Raw genomic sequence first — 19,579 nt, forward strand, 5'->3', positions numbered from 1 at the left:
AGACAGACAGACAGAGGAGCTGGAGGTTTATGTACTAAAGTGCACTTCGAGTCCATGATGGCAAACAGTCTTGCATTAGTGTGTGTTTGTGCATGACGGAGCCCTATCACAAGACAGGAAGAAAAGCATGAAAATAAAGTAAAAAGAAGTTAATAGCTGAAGGTGGATGGTGACTGGACACGGTGTTGAATATGTTGATGGAAGTGTGTGTGTGAGAAAGTAATTAACTGTTCATGTGTGGCAGCATGTGTGAAACTCTTGTCTGTCTGTCTGTCGGTGTTGTTTTTCTTAGTGAGACTATAATTAAATGTGTCTGTTTGTGTGTTTGTATGCTCTGTTGCAAGGAATTTGAGACTATTCAAGCTTTTCAGCCCTGAAGTACTTTCTCGCTCTCTCTGTTGCTCTCTCGCACACATACACAGCACAGCACAGGGGAATGGCTGAATGAATAGCACTGACAAACACACACATGAAAATAACGAAGGATGTAAACTTGATTTTTGCATGTTGCTTGCTCGTGCAATAGTCGCTGTCACAATGCTAGAGTGTTGTGGGTGGTTGCCAGGGAATTGCTGTGCGGTTGCTAGGCTGTTCTTGTTGGTTGCTAGGGTGTTGTGGGTTGTTGCGTATCCATGTCAGAAGAGCCCATTCTCTAATGATCTTCTGGTTTCTAGAAACAGCTGAGGTCCCTCCTTCAGATCTATAGCAAGGTTATTATAGTTTACTAAAAATAAAACTATTAAAACATTTAAGCTTATTGAAATCAAATCAAATATCAGCCTAAAAATAGCTGGAAATCTCTGCCTCAGGATTAAACTGAAATCAATTTAAAATGAACTGAAAATAAATAAAAACAGAACTAAAATAAATAAATTCAATTTACATGGATGGTTTCAGTGGCAACAATATAAACAAACGTTATGTGACCCAAACTTCCGTTAGACTTCTGCCACTAATCAATAACTGTTGAGTTAATTGTAATAAAGTTTTAATATGAATTAATACTAATATAATCAGTTTGCTAGATGGCCATCTGCCAAAACATTTAAACAATTATATCAGTGCTCCAGACTGCGACCAAAACACATTTTGTGACCAGTTTTCAAGGCAGCATGATTTTTTTTCACATTTTTTTTCACAAGTACTCGCACATGTACGACCTGCAAATTTGGAATTTCTTCCGGTTGTTATTTCATGTGGAAAGACGAGTAGATCGTGAGCCCACCAGTGTAGGCTGTGTGTGTGTGTGATAAGTCAACTGCGCGGGTCACGCGGCACTGATGTTTCCCGCTGCACTGCGGACGCGCACAGTTCAGGTCATCATTGACAAGTTTACACACACACAACGTGAGCGCATTACTACGATTCACTGTTTGCGTTCACTTTCTACGTCCGTCTCAGTCTCGCGCACACATGCGTCGCGCAGCTTCCAAATCATACTCAACTGCGGATAAGCATGAATAGACGAGTTCGACACATGCGCAGAATGTCATACTGTGGACTCTGCTGTCAACATTTGTCTTGGGAATGTGCTGTACGTGTACGCGGATGGAATGTGCGGACGGCCGCGGACCCTCCTGATGACGAAAATTGCGTCATGCAGGGGAATCACGATGCCGGCCCAACATCGTGATGGCTGTCAGCCATCGGCGATGGACTATGTCATCGCCTATCGGCCCAACCCTAATATAATCTCCTGAAAACACAGCCACATTAAATGGCCTTCATTTCATTATCCTCTCGCTTTGAGTTTGTGTTCGGTGTTGCTTAGATATCATTGTTATGACTATAATCTACGCTAAAACCATTTGTGCTTGGAAATTGAGAGCCCACTGTGTTTGTATTAGTTTATCACTGTCACTGGTTTCTCATCTAATGGTGTGTGTTCTCTTGTAGGCAGAGATCGTGAAGCGGCTCAGTGCTATCTGTGCTCAAATCATCCCTTTTCTCTCTCAGGAGGTATGTTGACAATGATTGACACTTCATCAGTGTTCTGGGCTCTTCTCTCGCACAGACACACATGATTCGCCCTCAGTACAGCAGGCAGCTTTTAGATTTTAATGACCTCGTTTCATCCCAGACTAAACAGGAACTGCTGATATCCTGCGTTTTTTTTTCTGGCGAAGCGAAAAAATACAGTTTCCAGTTACCGAAAGTCATGTGCACTTGATGAGCTCGGATTGTTTGGCGATGCAAATTCAGCTTGAATCCAGCATTACTGTCGTCTTTATTAGCAGCTCTTAAAGTCGAAATTGGATTTGAGGCTAGGTTGGAAGTCATTTTACTGTACTCCTAAAGGTTGACGCAATTCACATTTAGCAGAGATGTGCATTTGTGTACAGACTTTCTCTTCCAGGAAAGTGACTAAAATAGTGATGACTCATCTTGCACTTCACCTATTTTCGCCCAATCAAATGCTCTCTAATGATGATGTTATGATTGACTGTGTCATACAATTTTTAACCAAAAAATGTGCTTTAAATCATGCGTGTCTACTCATACAAATCAAGAGTTGTTTATAGAAAACTAACAAATGAACGAAAAATACACACTTTTTAGTTCCTGTTTCTTTCAAATTCGCATGAAGGCTAAAGAAGCACAATTCCAATTAGTGGGATTTATTTGGGCAATAAAAGAGCAGACAGGACTGTATTGATTAGGAGGTCACCTTTAGCATTAGCTTGAGTTAGCATCTGCTGACGGCCAAAGACAGTGTTGAGGCATCTGTCAATACTGACTGTGTGAGTGTGTGTGTGTGTGTGTGTCTGAAGGATGGAGTAAATTAAGTTAACAAAAGTGCACAAATTTCATTATTTCTATTGGCTGTCTTTGTGTGAGCAGCATCAGCAGCAGGTTGTTCAGGCGGTGGAACGTGCCAAACAGGTCACCATGGCAGAGCTCAATGCCATCATAGGGGTGAGTGACCTCCGACACCTTTTGGATCTCTCTCTCTTTCACTCCACCTGTCTTTCTATATCCCTGTCTTTCATCTGATGTCTTTTTCTATGCCTTTCACACTGTCTCTCTCTCTCAGCAGCAGCAGCTCCAGCACCTGTCTCACCACACCCCAGGTATTCCTCTCACCCCTCACCCTTCAGGCTTGTCTCTGGGTGGCACGTCCGGACTGCTGGCCCTCACCGGAGCTCTGGGAGTCTCTGCCCACTTGGCCAGCAAGGACGAACGCAACCACCTAGACCCCGAGCATCTCAGAGGTGAACTTTGAATGTATCGTCAAACCTGACGTCAAAAACTAATTTAATAGTTTAGTAGTACAGCCTGAAGTGTCAGAGAGAGAGATTAGTTAGAGAAATGTAATATTCAAAACAGATGTTTTATCTTTTGTCGTTTATTCACATTGGTGAAAAATGCTGCCTTCGCATCCTACGAGAATCAGCTAATTACACGTTTGGAAGTCGTAATGTGTTTTTACGATGTTTTTGCTTGGAATAAAATTGAAACATTGGGCAATTTATTATTACAAAGATGCTAATCTTTTTAAATGTAACTGCAACAAATTAGAAAGGCAAATGGTGGCCATTAGTTTTCAGTTAATGTTTTAACGTATTTTATAATTTTTGTACTGCCACAGGTAACAACGGTAAAAAGTTTTGTTGCACAAAACCGTTGCTCACTAAATGATTGAAATTACAGGGTGTCCGCAGGGTCTTAAAAAGTATTAAAAGTTGATAAATAAATTTAGAGAAAATTAAGGCCATTAAAAGTATTAAAAAGTCTTAAATGCCATTTTCCAAGGTATTAAATTTTGTATAGTTTTTTCATATTTGTCCAAAGTAGGGATGCACCGATTTTTCGGCAACCGAAAATAGCAAAAAAAAGTATGACGTGTGATATGATCAACCTGCGCAGAGAGAGAGAGGGGACGTGCGTGCACGCTTTATTAATGCCGCAAACATGTCGGCAGTGTGTGGACCCTTACGAAAATTAACACCGTTTTTTTGTGGTACAAGTGTAGTAACCATGGTTTTTTGGTGCAATGATTACTTGGGGCAAAACCATGATTTTACTACAGTTACCATCGTTTACTATGGTTTTTACAAAAACATGGTTTTCAAATCAAGGTTATTTTGTGATAACCATTGTTTTACTACAGTAACCATGTTTTTTTGGTTTTAACTGTAGTAAAACCATGGTAAAAAAAATGTATGTGTCAGAGAAAGACACAACACAGAACTTGCCGCTCCGGAGTAAATTTCTGAATGAAAGCGTCTTTACCGGTCGGTAACTTGTGTACTTCAGACATGGAGCGAGCGGTCTGACAGTAGCCCCCGCCGCTCGCGACATCCTTTGACAAGTTGCTTAGTACAGGGAACTGTGTGTACGTGACCACTGAATGATGTCAAAGAATGTTCTGTGCATCCCAGCCACGTGTGCACCTTCTTGGAGAACAGTCAGCTTTTGTGGGCGGAGTTTGGAGGAGAGACGTGAACTGAAATGGTTGTCAGTCAGAATTGCTTGCATGGGTGTTTTTTTTTCTTTAAATCATTTTGCAGTATAGCCAATAATAATCCAACAGTTTTTGTTTATTCACAGTTTTATCTTATAATGTTGAAGGACACTTGTTGTACAGTACAGTCAGTTATAGGCCTAATATAGGCTATTCAAGAAGGGAGAGAGGGCTCATATTTTACGGACCAGCACATGACTAGCTTAAATCAGCACAAACCAGCATCAAAACATACCAAACCAGCATATGCTGTTTTTATCAACAGGGACTTGTTTTGCACAATTTTATTTGAAGTTATATTGTATTATATTGAAAAGCAAGACAAATTATAAAAATCACATTTTGACCATTCAGTATATGCAATAGTGAAAAAATTGTCTAAATAAAATAGAAGAAATAAGAAAAGCCGTGTTCGGTATTCGGCCAAGTGTTTCATTTTTATTCAGCTTCGGCCAAGAATTTTCACTTCCGTGCATCCCAAAGAGGTCATATGCTAAAGTTTGCCTGAATTTAATCATTGAGTAGGTAGGCGAATAGTGGGAGGTCCATTTACACCTGGTTGTTAAACAACATGGTTGGAGGATAAAGAGTTGGAACCATGGCTGAGGGCCGTCTCTGGGATTAACCGTGAGGTGTACTGCTCTGTGTGTCAGAAGGTGTTTAGTGTAGTCTCGTTTCTCTTTCTAATAAACCTTGCATTGTGTTAGTCACTCAATTAATTCTCTTGTGCTTCATTCCCACCCTTCTAAATAATGTTTAATTAATAAGGAGTTATTACAAACTAAGACTGTTTAGTTGTGCTATCTTACAATTATATAGTAAATGTAAGTTAAAGTGTCGCCAATGTAACCGATTAAAACAAAAAAGTGCCGATGAGGTTTTAAAATATATGGAAAGAGTCTTGAAAAAGGTCTTTAAAAGTATTCAATTTAGCTCCATGATTCCTATATATACCCTGAATTAGCACATTGTTCATCAATGACACGAACAAAATCGTATGAAATTTTACAGTCATCTTTTACGAATAATCGTTTATCATCAAATCCAATTAGCGTTCTTAAGTTGGCAAACCCCCAACTCAAAAATCTGGCGTTTCCTCCTTGTAATTTTGACGCTGTGGTGGTCTTCGTGTGTGCTTATGTGGAAAATACAATTATTTTAGCATGACTCGAAGGCTGTATCCCATAATGAGAGACTAATGGAGAAACAGCTGGCTTAAAAAAGCAAAGTAGAATATCTTGAAATAAGAAGGATGTATTGAATCCCACCATACATGGGATAAACTTCTAAGAAGCCGGAGCACCGATAGATCGTGGGCCAGAGGTTCGACTGCTCAGGGAGCTTAATACAATGGATGTATTTTTATCGCACCATGACTAGAGATTTGAGCATGACCTTGGATTGCTGTGGAATTGCTGTTATTATTATCCAGACTGACGTCAATAACAAAGCCCACCTTCTCTCTCTCTCTCTCTCTCTCTCTCTCTCCTCCGATCCCAGAGGGTGCACCCAGCAGGGTGAGTATCAGACTTGTTTGTGTGTATGTGTGCCTTCACCATTTTGACTTTGATAAATGACTTGAAAGACAGAGTCCTTTAAAGAAACGAATGATTTATGAAATCTGCCCGACCTCTCAGGACACCATTCCTGCCCTTTGCCATCATCCCTGATAAGAAGCATTCACTCTGTACTTTTTATTGAACAAACTTTTTTCTCTGTCATTTTGTTGGGCTCTTGTTAGCCTCGATGAAAAGGTTCACCCAAAATATTTGCGGAATGTCTGAGATGCTCTCTTCCATACAGTGAAAGTGGATGGGGACTGGGCTTCTTTTTGTCATCCATAGAAGAAAGTCTGTTGCAATTTTTCCACCATAGGGTCAAACCCCATCGGGTTTGTAATCATACTGTATTGTGTTGTGCTTAGAACCGTTCAGCGTGACGGTAGAAAAAGAGCTTTAACATTTTAGGGGTGAACTTTCCCCTTAAGAGTTTTGATGTTAATAAAAAGCTGTTATCTCAAAGCCAAAGAGAGTAGAATACTGAAAACAAAACACAGAGGTAAGGAGTCGGAACAGGTTCAGTTTCTTTTAAGATGATTTCTTGTTGCTGACAGCAGATCAGGAAAATGAAGGAGTCAAGGAAAGGTCTGAGCGAGGGGGAGTTAAAAGAGATAAAGAGGTTTTGGAGAAACAGGTCTGTGGAGAGAACTGGGAGTCTTTGTGCACTTTCTCATCTCGGTCCAATGCGCTTCCTGTTTGGATGGTAAAATTGCGCTGTTGCAGAAGAGCGAACGTTTGAAGTCACTGATCTGAGACCGCTTATAGTGATGAAAGTTCAGAGATGGACAGTTGACACTGGATGTTGACCAAGTGTTTTGGGTCACTTTAGGGGTGACCGCTATCTGGCTGTTTATAACTGCAAAAGAGTATTCTGTTGGGTAATGAAAGTGTGTATATATGTATGTGGACCTACTTGGAGAACTTTTTGAAACAAATGCGGCCCTAGAGGTGTAATAAATCTTGCAAAATGATCCTTTGAGGACATTTATGGTAAATCTAAAATGCAAAACATTTTCTGATATGGTGTAGGTAAGGTTATCTGTATATAAAACAGTATATGTCTATGTTATGTCTCTATTTAGATAGCTAGCTGAATATGTTTTTATGCTGTGTTTTGTCTCTCTCTGGCCGTAGAGTAAATCAGTATCATCGACAGACAGTCAGGTCACAGAGGATCGACAGGGTCCGTCAGGAGCGTATGCCTCACAGACGTCCAGCGATGCCAAACGGCGGCGCTGTGATGAGAAAGACGTCCTTCCTTCTCACTATGTAGGTTTTCACACTATGATGACATCATGCTTTTCTCAGTCCCAATGCATTCACGCAGTGTGGTCAATAAAGTTGTACTGTATACACATCTATTGTTGTTAAACAGCGTAGAACATTATTGAATTATTCAAGTTGGTTTTTGCTGGTGGTGAGATGCTGTTTTATTAAAACTTTTATTCAGATTATTGGAAAAGCTTGAAGGAATGTTTCGAGTTCTGTTACCTTTAAGAACAATATAAGAATCGATATCAGTAATGCCTACTGAAGCTAAATAATGTATTGTAATGTATATTATAATTGTAACAAAGTTCAATGTAGGGAAGGAAGGAGGCGGGAACCGGCGAACATTTAAACTATAAACTTTAATCAAAAATAAACAAACAAAAACACGGAAGTAAAAGGCCGGCAGCCACCTCACGGTCGACTGCCGGCCACACAAACATAAATAAAACTTAACATTTCCGGGCCCGGTCCTCTCTCGTCGGCAGTCCCGTCGCTCGTCCTCTTATGCTCCCTAGCTCCCCGTGAGGCATGCGGGACCGGTGCGCGTACAGCTGATACTCATAATCACTCACGCCACCTGCCCCGCCTTCCTGCCCCACGGCTCTCGTCCCGCCTTCCTCGCTACAATAATGTATGTAAATTATAATTGGGGTACATATCAAAATTATTCATGGTAAAAAAAATTACGTCGGATGTATAGATCATCTCTGATACACGGTGACCGTTTTTAGGTTCGCTGCACTCGACAGCCCGTCACACATCCATACAAACACACGTGCACGTGTGTAGTGAAGTGTTTAATGTGACCATCCGGGTGGGTAATTGGGGGATGATGTCACTATAGGGTGATGTCAATAGGAACATCGGCCCATGATCACATCAAAGCGCTGTTGCCATGGCAACTAAGTGCGTTGTCACCCTCGACTCCCAGCGAGATGGACGAAAGAGGAGAGTGAGACGTGTGAGAGAGATGGACAAGGTGAAAGACAGAAAGAAATGGAGCAAGGGGTTGGGAGGGGGCAGACTTTCCCCTGCTGTGATTGGTGAAATTGGCCGCAAAGGGTGGGGGTGGGGGCAAAAAAGAGAACTGCGACGTTGTACATGTATGTACCTGATAAATATATCCCAAAGGGGGGGTATTTTTATTCTTGTTTGTGTGTTTCTTAGGACAGTGATGGTGACAAAAGTGAAGACAATCTTGTGGTAGATGTTTCCAATGAGGTGAGTCTACAAATGAAAATGAATATTTTCATGACGCGTTTATAATTACTATACTTTAAACCATTAAACTACCTTATAAAAGTAACACCTTGTGTAATTTAGTTAAAATATGGTTTTAGGTCAACATTATTTTAATTATTTTAATGTTCATTATTTCTCACATTCTATTTAAAATGATTCAGAAGTTAAACGGCGTAGTTTTGCATTTGCATTAAAGATTAATTCACCCCAAAAAAACAAAAATTTTATCATCAATTATTCATCTTCATGTGGTTGGAAACCCGTATGACTTTTTTCTTTGCAAAATCACAAAGGAGGTCAATTTAATGACTATCCGGTTGGCTGAATATTTCGTTGGATGAATTATGACTCTCTTTAACTCAACAAAGCACCCACTGAATGTTTTTGTTGTTGTTGTTTTTTTACGTTTCTGTTTAATTTTAATAGTACAAATTGTAGCTGATTAGCTTGTGATCATTTTGACATTTGTATATACTATATATATAAAAAAAACAAAGTCAGTCGTTTCTTGGTAATTATGTTATAATGTATTTGTAATGTAAAACACTACAGCTGTGTTCCTCAATTATTTGATAAATATTAAACATCAATCATATTTATTAAATGTTTTCAGTTCGTAATTGCTGATAATATCATGCCGGCAAATCAGGATTGTTTATTAACCGCCGAGCAGCTGGAGCCGGTCAATGTTTTTTATTCATTACGTGACCCCACTGAGCAATTACTTCATTGAAAGACAAAAACATTCCACACCAAGAATTAAACAAAGAAACTCTTTTTTTTTTTTCATTTAATGTGAGTAAACCGAGACTGACATGATGGAAAAGAGACCGAGAAACATTAGAGATATTGAGTGAGAGTAAATAGATGGAATCTTGTGTTGAACTCCAGTTTATCCAGATTAATAAATCTGTTGCTGATTGTTCGTTTTAGCAGTGTTTGCTAGCATAACTATTGATTTGGCTAATAAGTTAACACCTAACCAAAGTGTATAACATCCAGTGTTGGGTAAGTTACTCTCAAAAAGTAATTAATTACTAGTTACTAATTACATATTCAATAGTGTAATTAGATTACTGTACAAATTACTCTCTCCAAAAAGTATTTAGTTACTTATTACTAATTACTTTCTATATCCTATATCAACCTTGATTAGTTAAGTGATTCAAGGATTGGCATGAAAGGGCTCTTTTAATTCATTCAAATAAATAATATAAACTACATAAAGTAGTCTTATTAACTGACCAAAGAATTACAAATGTGAGAATTATACATTAAAGCACAGATTTTAAAGTTAGACTTTGAATTTTGTCAATTCCACTATTGCACACACATATATTACACAAAGTATTTAGTTTAATTACATCAAAAGTAACTAATTAAATGTAAATTACAGAAAAAATAAGAGTAATCTCTTACTTTACTTTTTCAAGGGAAAAGTAATTAAATTACAGTAACTAATTACATAGTAACTAGTTACACCCAACACTGATAACAGCACTTATTCTAAGTTCATGTACACATGTCATTTCTTATTTTTACATGTATGTGAAAGCACCAAGATCTTTCTCTCTCTCTTTCCCAGGAAGCTTCCTCGCCTGTGGGCAGTGTTCCTCTTTCTCCTCACGGTAACGGCTTTGACCGAGCCCCATCCCTGAGAAAGGAGCTCCCAGGGTCCCCCAGTCCCACACCAGGCACCCCTCCACACAGCCCACCTCCTGGCAAAAACAAGGACACAGTGCAAGTACGACAGTCGTCATGCCTACTGTAAATACAAAGTACATATTTAACATCACTTCCTACATAACGTGTCTGTCTGGTTATTTTGGCAGACAGAGAAATCCCAGTCGCCCTCCTCTAAATCAGGCAATTCCTCACCTTCTCACCATGACCCCCTGATCCCCGGTCCCAGCACTTCCTGTTTACGGCTGGTCAACAAACCGACCTCCTCTGCAGACCCTCTGGGTAACTTCTAAACCTTCTACATCTGAATATAAATGTTATAACTAGTATTTTAGATGATTAACTTTGTCTGTTTCTCAGCCCTGCGGAGTCCCTTGACCATGACACCCGGTTCTTACCCAGCTCACTTTGGGATGGTGTCCCACGCTGGGCTCAATGGAGAGCTGGCCAGTCCAGGCGGGTTCGGAGGATCATTAACACTCTCGCCCCAAATCAGCGCCGCTGCCAGTGCTTACACACGCAGCCCTATGGTAATGTACCTTGTTTAAATACATTACGAGTTATGAAGTGTAATTTTGAAACTGTAAAGAAATGCTAAATGCAAGTAAGGCTTTGTTTTATTCTGTTTTTAAGCTGTATTATTTATCACAGCAAATGATACATTTGACTCAAACTCCAGTTTGTGACATGTTTTTGTTTGTTGCCAATTATGCACTTAAAATTTCAAGTCTGTGGGGCTGTAATAACTGTCAATAAATTAAGATAGGGATATAGATCATCAGGTTTTGACAACTTTCGTTCATGATGTCATACATTTCATTCAATTCAAATTTAAGTGAAGGAAAGGAAATAATGTAAAACGTAAATTTCACTGTATGTGTTAAGAAAAATTATTTAAATGTTAAAAATGTTCTTTCAACCCACAGGTAGCGTATGAATCTCGTTCACATCTTAGGCCATCAGGGCTGTCCACGTCACTGCCTGGCTCCAGTGGTGGAAAACCGTAAGTTTCTCTTCTCTCTTTGTGGCACTGGAGTCATGCCGGCTTATTGATTGTTGTAGTGTTGCCATCATTGGCAGCACTTATAATACAGCCCTCTCCTGAACCATTCCACCCACAAGCTCCCACCCTAACAGCAAACATGTGAAAAACCCTTGAGTTTAGGCAAACATTCTCAAGACGTTAAATTATTACTCACACACTCAGAGGAACACTCTAAAAATACCTCAATTATATTGTCAAACTTGGGCTGGAGGACTTTTTCTGATTTTAATAAGCTTGTGTATTTTAAATAAGCTCTGTTCTAGGTCCTTTGTATAAAGAAAGTAGTTTCATGGTCATTTTCTACCCTCCATCTGACCATTAGAATCAAAAGAGGCTGTTTTTTTCTACTACAATTTCTATATGCAAATGACTTCAGTTATAATTGGCTACATATCAAGACATAAATTTGCTCATCCTCATGTTGTTTCATTGTTGGAATACTAAATTGTGCATTTATTTTTAACCAAACACCTCTTTGTCCACGTTCTTTCTCTCCCCAGCGCTTACTCGTTCCACGTGAGTTCGGATGGTCAGATGCAGCCCGTGCCCTTCCCTCCCGATGCCCTCCTCGGTCCGGGTATCCCACGGCACGCCCGTCAGATCCACACCCTCAGTCACGGAGAGGTGGTGTGTGCTGTCACCATTAGCACGTCCACACGTCACGTCTACACCGGCGGCAAAGGCTGCGTCAAAGTGTGGGACATCAGCCAACCGGGCAGCAAGAGCCCCATGGCCCAACTCGACTGTTTGGTAAGTCATGTTAAAATTTCATTTGTATTAGGAATGTGCACGAATATTCAATCTGCAATAATTATTCGAAAATTAAAAATGCTATTCGAATATTCGTATTTTTCATAAGAATATAAAACTGTGTCACCACAGGGTTAAGTTACCGCTGTAAGACCTTATTAGAGTTGTCTCGTCTTATTTAACGCTTCTTCACTTCATCTGTATGATTTAATAATATAATATAAAAAATCATTTGTATGTGTTCCTGAATCTTTGTTCACTCAGATTGCAAGCTAGTTTAAAAATTGTAAGTTTACACCGGCGGCTGCCCGTGTTATGCTCGGCTCACATCACATCACCATATTAAAATGTTTTAAAAACTGGTGAGCCACAGAATTTGTAACATTTGGTATAAAAATGCCAACTTAAAATAAATGATTAACAATAATTCATAAATTGTTCGGAGCGGTTGTTCTTTGTACATTCATATTCGTTTGTTAAAAATATAAGTAATGCTAATTTCAAAAACTTGAAACATGAAAATGTACGTTTCACTGCAACTAATGTTAATGAATTTGGCCTTAACATAAGACTGATAGCTTATTCCATACCTGTATTTTCCTCCTAATAAGGTAAAATAGGGCCTGTAAATAAATTTGCACAGATGTTTTTTAGTTTTTTAATGCTGTAATTCTTTAGTTACCTTAGTTGATTTTATTTATTGATGCAAATGCAATGCAAAGCTAAACAAGACAGACACTTAACATGAAACGACAAGGAAAACAATATTTATATGCGGTGGTGATCAGCAGGATGAGTAAATATCTCAGATGATGCTCACGTAGTAAACATGGAAACAAGCACTACAATGGCTCCCTCTTTGTTGCGGGGTATTTTAGGATCTTAACAGTCGGCATGGAGTCATCAAGCCTGTTTACTTTATTTATTGTCAACATTATACATAATAAAGCCAGATATTCTTGTCCGATCTGCGTTTTGTTACCGGGAGTTAGAGAAGAGCAGCGCGTTTTCTCTGCTGTCGGCTTGCTAACCGGCTGAGGAACTTTCACCAGAGTAAAATAGGTCTATATGCTTGTTTTTCTTACCAAGAACATATAAAACAAAATAAACAAAAAACCATATATCACAGACTGTCATGTCATTGCGTTTTGTTTGTTTTGTTTTTGTATGATTTCGCTTTAAATGCAGTTTTTGTGTATTTTTTTTCCTTTTTCCAAAGTTGCTAATTTTTTCAAAATTAAAAAAGCCTATATACAGGATATAATGTTAATGCGTAATGAATATTTAATGATAATTATAAGCTTAATGTGAAATTGTGACTAAATAAAAACTTTAAAAATCACGTCTTTATTAACTTAATTTAAATAAACGAATATTCATTTTTATGAGCTCAAATATTCGAATATGAAATTATTGAAAAATGCCCTATACTTTGTATCCTGTTTAAACTAAATGATCTCAAACTCTTTGTCCCATCAGAATAGAGACAACTATATTCGCTCTTGTAAGATTCTCCCCGATGGGCGGACCTTGATAGTTGGTGGTGAAGCCAGCACGCTGTCAATCTGGGACTTGGCCACGCCCACTCCACGCATCAAAGCCGAATTAACATCCTCTGCTCCGGCATGCTACGCTCTGGCCATCAGCCCAGACAACAAGGTCTGTTTCTCCTGCTGTAGTGACGGAAACATCGTGGTGTGGGACCTGCACAACCAAACGCTTGTCAGGTATCTAAACGCTCCGAACTTTACTCTGTTCTTCAAATGCGCTCGAATATGAAGAACTTGAGATGTGATGGTCTCGTATTTTCATCCATAGGCAATTCCAGGGTCACACAGATGGAGCCAGTTGTATCGACATCTCCAACGATGGCACCAAACTGTGGACGGGAGGTCTGGACAACACAGTGCGCTGCTGGGACCTGAGAGAGGGACGGCAGCTCCAGCAGCATGACTTCACCTCACAGGTACTATATGGCTCTTGTTTATATTTTTAAGTGTAAAAATGTTCATTCAATTTTGTATTTTAGTGCTAAATCAGTCTTGTGTGCACGCAGATCTTCTCTCTGGGTTACTGTCCTACGGGAGAGTGGCTTGCGGTGGGGATGGAGAGCAGCAATGTTGAAGTGCTTCACGTCTCTAAACCAGACAAATACCAGCTGCACCTTCATGAGAGCTGCGTTCTCTCGCTCAAGTTTGCCTACTGCGGTACATCTCATAGCCTCTTATGTTATTATTAATCACTATGGAGATTAATTTTGACAGAATTGTTTCTTGTATAACTTGTGGTTTGCTTCATCCTGTGTATTTATTATTTAAACTGTCTTTAAAATAAGTGCTATTTTATATGAATCGTTAGATGCTGATGATGTTGTTGTTTTTCGTGTGTTGTAGGTAAGTGGTTTGTGAGCACAGGAAAGGACAATCTGCTCAATGCATGGAGGACACCATATGGAGCGAGTATTTTCCAGGTGTGTTGTGTGTCGCTCACACTTTGTGAAAATTCTCCTTTTTCTCTTTTACTTCACTACAGTCATTCTTTCAGAATGTGCCTCTTAATTCTGCTACACAATTAACACAGCGAAATAAAAGACCAGCTGCATGCAGATAGGAAATGTTCTGTTCATCCAAGGTGACCAAAAAAGAATAAAGCTTGATTTTTAAACCAGATGCAGGATCTACCTCAGCGATTCGCCATTTGTTTCACTCATGCGTGCAGTTGTCGGCTTAAATGTGAAAATCGTTTCACGCCTCTACTGACACAGTGAGATTTAACTTGATCTTATCATTATTTGTGAATACATCTCATTTTGTCTCTCGCTCTCTCTGTCTCCCTCTAGTCAAAAGAGTCCTCGTCAGTCCTGAGCTGCGACGTCTCCCCAGACGACAAGTATATTGTAACAGGTTCTGGGGATAAGAAAGCCACAGTGTATGAGGTGGTGTACTAAACGCAGAGAGATGGCTGGAAGAAACAAAACCGGCGAGCACTACACGATCATGGCAAGCGAAGCAGGCAACCATGGCTCTTCTGTTTTCTGTCTGCTGTATACCCCCTGGTCAATTCATCCCATCTTGTCACCTTTACTCCGATAGTTAGATAAGATCTAGGAAGACAGTGGCTTTGTTCGCAATGGCATACTAACATACTACACGCTGTTTTGTAGTATATTTTGCACAAAAGGGCAAACATTTGTTTGCATGATAGACAAAATTTTGAGATTTAACCAGAAAGTCATATGCACGGAAAAATGTTCAATCATTCCGGCAACATAAGCAGTTATTTTGCAATAATGACTTGCGCGACTAGCAATACTCCACGTCCATTTACATATTTATTTGCTTTGTGAAATTAGCATAGCCGTGTTTTCTCACGAGACACGCAAGAACCAATGAGATTTGAAGTTATGAATTTATATATTATACATCTAAGATAGCATGAACGTCAGTAAATTGAGAGAATTCTTATATTTTGGTGCACTATTCTTAACATGCTATTTTTAAAAGTAGTGTGCGGTATAGTATATTCTGCCCATTAAGCAGTATGCTAGTATTTCATTTCTGAACACAGAAAGTGAGCTGCGAATTGAATTAGCACAGTCTCCAGATAGCATGCTAAGCTAAGAAAAAGCCACATAGAAGACAGCTGGTATTTAGGGATCTCACAGCAACAGCAGACAATCATTTCATTAGCCTTACACTCTCTCTATAATGGGGTATATACAAGACAGCGCAGCATTTCCCCAAAGGGAACGAACAGTTCGGAAGCTCCCGGCTCACTTTGGGGGCGTCTCCGGTTGAACACGATACGGGCACACAAACAATTCTCTGCTCTCCTATCCAACCCAATTAGACATTCATGTGGCAAATCCCAGACGAATTCACCAACCTGCATTTAATTTTCCTTCTTCCACAAGCTGGTGTCTAATGAGGAGCACGGGTAAATCACGCAGAATGCTTGCTGCAAATACTCACAACCACGGCCGTTGTTCGTTTTAATTCTCATGGATTACCATACAGATGTTGCACTCATTTTCATTATTGGCTTTGAATACTGATAAGTCATATTTGGGTAACTACGTTTTCACTGAAATTGGTTTAAAGAACTTGTATTTAAATGTAAAGAAAATCTTAATTCAACCTATCTGATAGATTAAGAGGGTTTAACACAGATCCTTGGTGCACACCATGAATAAGAAGAGCTATGGCCAAGATGCCGGATCTACCACGTTTAGCAAACATCCTGCTGGGAACAGATGTTTTTATTACATTTATTCTTATTCATTCTTCATTTGATCTGCAAAGCTTTTCCCAGTACTCAAATGAGTACAAGTATATTTTGCTTGTGAGCTTTACAAACAGGAGTTGTAGGAAATCATTAGGTTTCTTATGGCAATAGTAAGCATTATTACTACAGTGTTTTGATCAGTCTGTTATTATGCAGAAAGTGCAGTGTGTTTTTATTAATTTTTCATAAATAGCTGAAATATTGCTGCCTGCAAACAGTGGCATTTGTCTTTGAGATAGACCGTCTTAATGCACGATCTGTCTTTGACGTCATGTTATCATAATATCTATCTAATCTTATGTAACGCATTATGTTTCTATAATGAGGACACTGTCGAGTTTCTGTTAAAGACTGTCAAAAGCCAAGGAACTTTTTCGAAGCCTTCGCTGTGATATCCCTCTGTAGCACTTCCCATGTGATGTAAAAGACATGTATACATTGAAAATTAAACTTGTGGTCATCTTTTGAAGTTGTCGAGTTGTCTTTAGCACTACAATGATATAATGTGCATGAAAAATTGAAGAAATGAAACCGAAACACAGGTCAAAAGTCAATGACCTAATTGTTCCGGAGGTCTTTGATTGATCAGTAGAGGTCAGAAGGGCTTGGTTCTATTTCTTCCGATTTTTCAAAACATAATAAAACATTAGATTTGATTAAAGGGAGTTCACCCAAAAATAAAAACGCTGTCATGAATTACTCAACCTCATATTGTTCCAAACCTGTATAAATCTCATTGTTCTGTTAAACATGGAGATTAAGAAGAATGTTAGCAACTGACATTTCTGGGGCACCATTGGGGTATATGCATACGGGTCGGTGATGTACTTTAGCTGAAATCTCAGCCAGGCTGTTACATCTGGCGTCATAGGGTACAAAGGCGTTTCGCTTCAGGATGCACATAGGATTACGATTAACAGCGTGTCAAACACTTCGCCATACATTGACAACATAAAAGGAGAAGCACTTCAGGCTATCCGTTTCAAGGTACATCAACAAATATGGGAAAAAAAGCAAAGTGAACTTTTGCACTTACTAGAGCCATGATGACAGAGGCACTTAACAATGCTCACCCGTAGTGCTGTCGGTTTTCTGAAATTTGAACTTTTATTACTAAACACATCTTTATCACTTGGTGAAAAATCCCCTTTGTACTATGAGAGCAGAAGTGACCTAGCTGGCTGAGATTGTAGCGGAAGTACGTCATCGTTCCCGTGTGCATACACCCCATTGACTACTACAGTAAAACAAATGGTAGTCAAAGGTGTCCCAGAAATCTGTTGCTAACATTCTTTCTAATTTCTTTGTGTTCAACCAAAGGAATTTATACAGGTTTGGAACTATTTGAGATTGAGTAATTCACAACAGAATTAACATTTTTGGGTGAACTAAACTAAATTTTGGGGGTTTTCACTGAAATGGTTTAAAGAATTTATATTTAAATGTAAAGAAAATCTTAATTCAACCTATCTGAAAGATTAAGAGGGTTTAACACAGATCCCTGGTGCACACCATGAATAAGAAGAGCTATGGCCCTTTAAAGGGGTCATATGACACGGCTAAAACGAATATTATCGTTTGTTTTAGATGCAATGTGTATACACAATTTAAGGTAAAAAATGCTGTATTTTCCACATCCCGTGCATGTTTGTATCTCCTCTTTGCCCCGCCTCTCTGAAACGCACAGATTTTTTACAAAGCTCATGGCTCTGAAAAGCGAGGTGTGCTATGATTGGCCAGTTAACCAGTACGTAGTGATTGGTCGAATACTGCAAGCGTGTGACAGAAATGTAACGCCTCTTACCATATTTGGAACATCAGGTTCTAAAGCAATTGTACTGACAGGTACGCCCACCTTACTTGCGTATACTTTTGGGCGGTCTTAGTCAAATCATACCACTAACTGATGTAGATTTGTGGGTGTTTGTTTACACGAGGTGTTTCAGGTAGGTCTGTGTGAGCATTCGCTTTTAGATAGAATGCATCTTTTGTTCCGACACTTTCATTTTTGCCATTTTATGTGTCTAATACATGCATGGGCAACTTAAAACTCACCAAAGACACAGAAAAACACGTGTTCGCGCCATATGACCCCTTTAAGTCAGGGGTGTCAAACGCAATTCCTGGAGCGTCGCAGCTCAAATAGAAGATCAAACCCAAACATGACTTGATTCACCTTCACACACAAACACACATCACTCTTGTACTCTAGTACTACATATGAATTGTGTAATTCTATGAAAACTATAAGGCGGATGGCTGTTTTCATATGTTGGACGTCTAAGTACCACTAAATGTATTGTACCTCATGATTAATTATGCTTGTTTAACAACGCCTACGTACAGGCTGTTGTTAATACATCATAGTTCAAAAAGCATACAGGTCACATGACAATAAAACACGCTGGATGCAGTATGTCCTTAATGTATTCATACTGCACCCACTCACACTATTCAGTCAATAGGTACTTAATCCAAATCTGTACATACGGTCACAGTATGCGATTTCAGACACAGCCATAGTGACCCGCAGCGCCCTGCTGGCAACTGTATGCCCATTCATGACCATCACACAGCAGTAGCATCTTCAAGGGTGGAGAAGCTGACAAATCCAAACCCTCTGCTGCGTCCGGCCTCCATCATCAACTGAACTCATTGAAGTTTTTCACTTGAACTGTTATTTACTAATCACAATAAAACAATAAGCATCATACCTTGGCACTGATGATGCTTCCAAATGGTGAGAACGCTCTGTACAGCTGCTGCTCACTGAAGCTATAGGGCAGATTACACACTAAGATCAAGTAAGTTACACAAGAACATTAAAGAACATTTCATTTGAAAACATGTACAGGTTCAACAGAGATTCACTCAACAACGTGCCATCAAGCGCATTACTGGGATGAACCATCAATTCTTTTGGTGAGACTCTTAACTCTTAAGGAGGACACCGAAACTCTGAAAAGCAACAACACTATCTCAGCTTCACAAACGTTTCCTCCAATAGCTAGTTTCTAGTCAGGTAGTTGTAATATGCGTAAAATTCAGATGGAGGGCAGATCGTCTGTACTGTATTTGGTTTAGACACTATTACAGGAGAAAGATATGTATCTAATAAGGTAATATATAACCCTCAGATTGTTTCAAACCTGTTGTTGTGTTGAACACAAAGAAAGATATTTGTAAGAATGTTAGCAATTTTCAGTTCTGGGACATCATCCACTGCCATAGTAGAACCAATTATATATATATTTTTTTTGTTCTGTTCAACACAAAATT

General features: G+C 39.3%; 1 protein-coding gene across 3 annotated transcripts in view; it reads left to right on the top strand.

The window, feature by feature from the left end:
- The window catches only part of tle2b (TLE family member 2, transcriptional corepressor b), a 41,962-nt gene extending 26,843 nt beyond the window's left edge, over positions 1–15,119 (top strand). The window contains exons 5-20 of one of the 3 annotated variants that reach the window (XM_057325483.1): positions 1,897–1,959; positions 2,842–2,916; positions 3,035–3,212; positions 5,966–5,982; positions 7,159–7,293; positions 8,464–8,517; positions 10,124–10,282; positions 10,371–10,503; positions 10,582–10,751; positions 11,148–11,224; positions 11,767–12,016; positions 13,496–13,743; positions 13,835–13,982; positions 14,073–14,223; positions 14,410–14,486; positions 14,856–15,119. In XM_057325483.1, the coding sequence (XP_057181466.1) occupies positions 1,897–1,959; positions 2,842–2,916; positions 3,035–3,212; positions 5,966–5,982; positions 7,159–7,293; positions 8,464–8,517; positions 10,124–10,282; positions 10,371–10,503; positions 10,582–10,751; positions 11,148–11,224; positions 11,767–12,016; positions 13,496–13,743; positions 13,835–13,982; positions 14,073–14,223; positions 14,410–14,486; positions 14,856–14,963 (2,043 nt within the window). In that variant the 3' untranslated portion in view covers positions 14,964–15,119. The remainder of the gene's footprint in view (positions 1–1,896; positions 1,960–2,841; positions 2,917–3,034; positions 3,213–5,965; positions 5,983–7,158; positions 7,294–8,463; positions 8,518–10,123; positions 10,283–10,370; positions 10,504–10,581; positions 10,752–11,147; positions 11,225–11,766; positions 12,017–13,495; positions 13,744–13,834; positions 13,983–14,072; positions 14,224–14,409; positions 14,487–14,855) is intronic. The other 2 variants (XM_057325484.1, XM_057325485.1) reach the window with 2 other exon arrangements.
- The last annotated feature ends 4,460 nt before the right edge of the window (positions 15,120–19,579 follow it).

Source organism: Triplophysa rosa, linkage group LG25, assembly GCF_024868665.1.
Source record: "Triplophysa rosa linkage group LG25, Trosa_1v2, whole genome shotgun sequence".
In the NCBI taxonomy this organism is placed as follows: Eukaryota; Metazoa; Chordata; class Actinopteri; order Cypriniformes; family Nemacheilidae; genus Triplophysa; species Triplophysa rosa.